This window comes from Syngnathus scovelli, chromosome 7 (assembly GCF_024217435.2).
Source record: "Syngnathus scovelli strain Florida chromosome 7, RoL_Ssco_1.2, whole genome shotgun sequence".
Lineage (NCBI taxonomy): Eukaryota > Metazoa > Chordata > Actinopteri > Syngnathiformes > Syngnathidae > Syngnathus > Syngnathus scovelli.
In genome coordinates, this window is record NC_090853.1 from 7213324 (window position 1) to 7217931 (window position 4608).

General features: G+C 38.7%; 1 protein-coding gene across 1 annotated transcript; it reads left to right on the forward strand.

Moving 5' to 3' along the window:
- Positions 1-370: 370 nt before the first annotated feature.
- On the forward strand, positions 371-3423 carry LOC125971991 (TLC domain-containing protein 3A). The gene is made up of 5 exons (XM_049725211.2): positions 371-608; positions 1038-1121; positions 2041-2260; positions 2344-2439; positions 2564-3423. Exons 1-5 carry the CDS (start codon positions 484-486, stop codon positions 2825-2827), a joined length of 789 nt encoding a protein of 262 aa, XP_049581168.1. The 5' UTR covers positions 371-483; the 3' UTR covers positions 2828-3423.
- The last annotated feature ends 1185 nt before the right edge of the window (positions 3424-4608 follow it).

Here is a 4608-nt window from a genome sequence, read left to right on the forward strand (position 1 = left end):
TGCTTTTAGCATTTTATTTACCGAAGGGTCCGCAATAGCTCAACAAATACACCGTATAATTGACATGGTATCAAATAAGGTTTGGTCGTCATAATTTAGAATACAGTTGATACACGATACATTTCATAAGGTCACGGAAATGACAACAAGCGTTATATTTAGACAAACGCCAGTACAACAAAAGTTCAAGCGCCGACACAGACGAACAGCACAGAAGCTCAGTCAAAAGCTTTTAGACTTCATACACATCGATTACGATTTCAGCACTAATTAATATCTCGGTCACCACCATACTGGATGTGGCGTTTCATTGTATGTTTTGTATGATCGACCAAGTTCTTCAGTTTGCGGCAAGTTGCCACATCCAACATGGCGGAAATGTGACGTAACGCAGCAACGGGTTTACCTACATGCTCAAGGCTGGTTCGTCGGATGCTTCCCTTTGCTGAGAATGTTTGAGTTGTTGGACGACACGGGAGTAACATGATGTTAACCGCCTTGGCGAGTGGTGCCGTGGTGTTTCCTGGCCTATTCTACGGGCTGGGGAAACTACTCAAATTTAATTTCAAACATTGGGACGACGCAGACGTTGTGACAGTCAGCGAGAGGTCAGTACTTGAAACTTCATTGAGCAGGTGCCACTTAGTCGTGGTTCAGTTGCAAACATTAGCATAAAGTTATCATTTGCCTGAATATGACAGCAATGATTGTAAAATATAGGTTAAAACTGCTTGTCATTTTGTAAAATAATATGGTACTTCCCTATTACAGGGGTACTCGGTTTGCGACGATCAAATTGTACGTGCGTAGTCTGTCCCGTTCCTGTGCTAACTCAATAATTAAGTTATACTGACACTCAATATTTGCATGGAAAACACTTAAAGGTTATATATTTTTTGTGCGGCGTCCACCGTGCGCATCTTCTTGTGCGGCGTGAAGGCGGGTGCCGCACAGCGCAACTACAGTTCGTTGGACCACGTGCATTGGGTAATACATAAAGAAGAAATAGTGAAGAAATAATGCATTCTTTTTCCCAGGCTTGTTTCTGCCATCCATGCGAGCATTTCGACTGTAACTGGAATCACAGTGGTGTCATCTTGCAGCAATGTCATGACTGACAGGTAATTTCAGGTAATATGATGAGTGGATCAGTTGAACCTCCACAATCAAATCTGAAGCTCAACCAAAGAGAGGCCGGGGGCGGAAGTAGGAAGAAATTAATTGTAAATATAAAAAAATGCAATGTTAAATGGTAAATACATTAAAGTTTATAAAATTACAATCGAGTTTATTTCATGGCAAATTCCGAAGGAACTGGGAAAAAAGTGGTCGACCCGCCTTGTATTCAAGTTAAACAAGTAGCCTACTGGTTGAACCTGCTTCTCCGGAACAAGTGGTGGTTGTATTTCAAAAACAGGCTTTGGCAACTCCTGTAATGTTTATTTATTATATCTTGTTTAATATTTCACAAATATAAACTGCAGTTCTGCTACATGTGAGTGTGAACACAGAACACAATGAACTGCGATTCAGACCGTGAACCTCAGAACTCTGATGCAGACAAGCAACCCACTACTCACTGCACTTGCTGCCCGATTTGCTTCACAGAATAGAAACCATGAGTGGAGGTTCCACTGCACATCGTGCTGGAGTCGTTAATGTGTGCGCTTTGTGGCGGAAATACAAATTATGTGGTCAAATTTGAAGAAATGCAATTTCTTCAAAAGTTACTGGGGGTCACTTAGAAATGTCCTTGTTTTTAAAATAAAACAAAACAATCAGGAAATGTTGCAGATGACTATTCTAGCTGCAAACATCAGTTTTTTAATGCAATTGCAATTGTGTTAGAAGGCTAAATGATGATTAGAAAACCCTTGTGGAGTTATGTAACTTTTCATGGGAAAGAAAATTGTCTGGGTGACCCCAAACTTTTGAACTGTAGAGTAGGTTAGAAATATAATGCAAACAAATCTGTGGCTTTTTCATTTGAGCTTTTTATGCTTCACAAATCTGGTAACAAAATCCTCTCATGCTACACAGTCACTGGCTGGTCAATGAGTTCATATTGTTCGGCTCATCCTTTATGACCACCGACCTCTTTGCCATGTACCTGAGCCACTACCATATTCAGAGGCTCAGAGGTCAGAGCTGCCTGTACAACAACCACTCTCTGCGAACACTGAAGGCTTTCGTCTACAAGGACTGGCTGCTTGTCCTCCATCACTTGGTACTGGTTCTGCTATTCCTTCCCATCGCCTTGGTAAGGATTTACTGTGTTCAAACAACAGGATTAGTCTGTGTCTGATTTGAACACTCGTGTCATTAACTGTATGTGCCGTTCAGTTTTTCAGAAGAGGACTAGGCGATTTCTTTATTGGGTGCTTTCTCATCACAGAATTCAGCACACCATTTCTCTGTTTTGGAAAGATCCTCATTCAGGTACACAATGCATTGTCAACATTGGAGTTCATTCACCAATAAGATGTAGTTTCCCAACAAAAGAGCAAATTTGTTCCAAAAAATTGCTGTCTGTCTGAGTCTTCCTCTTCTGTCTGGGATCCAGTTGGGCCTTGACAACACCAGGCTGCACACAATCAACGGCATGCTAGTTCTCTTGACGTTCTTCATGTGTCGGATCATGATCTTCCCCTTCATGTACTGGATGTACGGGCGACAAGTTGGTATTCCGCTGCACAAAGTTGCTTTCCATCTGCCCTGGCACTGTAACGCGGGCAACCTGACCATCTTCATACCCCAGATCTACTGGTTTTACCTCCTGCTGAAGAAAGCTCAGCGGCTGTACAATAAACATAGGAAAGACCATTAACTCAAAACAGACCACCGTTGATAAAATAGTTGTTTTAGACGCACAAGGTAGTGTAAGTGAAGCTATTGAAAGGAAAACAAAATTGTTTACAACTCAGACATGAACTAAGTTACATTACTGTCAACATTTCTTAGCACTGTCAGTCTGCTTTTCTGTTACAGCCAGCACTGCACTTTCCTGGAAAAAAGAATATACTAGTTTTAGAATTAATTTGATATTAAGAAAATAAAAATAAGTTCATACATCATTATTATTATCAATTTGGTGTAAAAGTGGAGAATCGTTTTACCCATGAAATGCAAATGTCTGGTGAAGTTAATAAGTTAGTCACATTAAGTTTATTTAATATCATTGATTATAATACTTTCGCTCACTTAAAAAAAATGGTGGCTTCAAACAAAAGGTGCTCTGCTCTGATTTTTAACGGCATCTAGATATAGATACCATAAAATAAAAATATCACATTTTGAATTGTCTCATATTCTTCTTTGATTTGAAACCCAAATAAACAACCTTGCCATTCCAATACTTTTGGAGGAGACTGTAACTGGCACTAAAATCTCATTTTTACTTTTGTAAATAAATGACACAAATGTCCATTTTATCCATATTTTCTGATTGAAGGTCAGAAAATGTACGTTAAATGCAAACATTTTGATTTGAAAATTATTTAGCTTTAATTGTGAATGTTTTTTTACCCACGTTTTATTCGTCACATCCGTCTACCAAGTTGCATGTGCAAAAGTGATGTGCATTCCAGTTCTTTTAAGTGAGTTGGATCATTAGAATCAGTTCACTCAAAAGATTCGTTCACCAACTGAACGGATCTGTGAGTGAACGAGTCAGTGAGTGAGTGATTTGCATTTCCAGTTCATTGCGAGAACGGATCAATGAGGGAACGAATTCTGACTTTCCCGTTCGCGAACGATACGCGGTACGTTAAATGCATACATTTTGTTTTGAAAATTATTCTGCTTTTATTGTGAATTTTGTTTTACCCACGTTTTTATTCGTCACATCCGTCTACCAAGTTGCATGTGCGAAAGTGATGTGCATTCCAGTTCTTCCTGAACAGTTCTGAACCGCCTTCCTTCCCGTGCATCAACGGATCAGTCGGTGAAAGTGTTGCGTCTCCCTCCTGGCGTGAACTATGTAAGCCAGAATGTCGATTTACGATTTGCCAAGGAAAGAAAGAACGACTCACTGAAACACCACTTCTTTTATGCGCGTTTTCTCCAAGCTAACGGCTAACTTTATTGCATGAAGGGATGCGCCGTTATGCAACAACCGGGAGATGACGCTTCTCTTTGGGTCATCTTGATTTTATAACACTTATTGTAGTTTTTAAATAACGTGTATGCATATATACGCCTAAATATTGTTATCCAATATATCTACTGCAATTTCACATTGGATTGCTGGTTTGAAATTTACTTTTAATATTATTATTTTTAATAAAGATTTATGTTAAAACTTGTCTGGTGTTTTATTCCTTGTTTTTATATTCGCCAATTAAAACATAAAAATCAGACATTTGGTTAACTGCTTTATATGACAATATGTGTATGTATATCTACTGCAATTTCACATTAGATTGCTGGTTTGAAATTTACTTTTGTTATTATTATTATTTTAATAAACATTAAAAACCTGTTCAAACTTGTCTGGTGTTTTATTTCTTGTTTTTATTTTTTTGGGCATGAAAACCAAAATTTGACATTTGGTTAACTGCTTTATATGACACCTGATAATGGTGGTGTACCTAATGTTGTGTCCGTGTG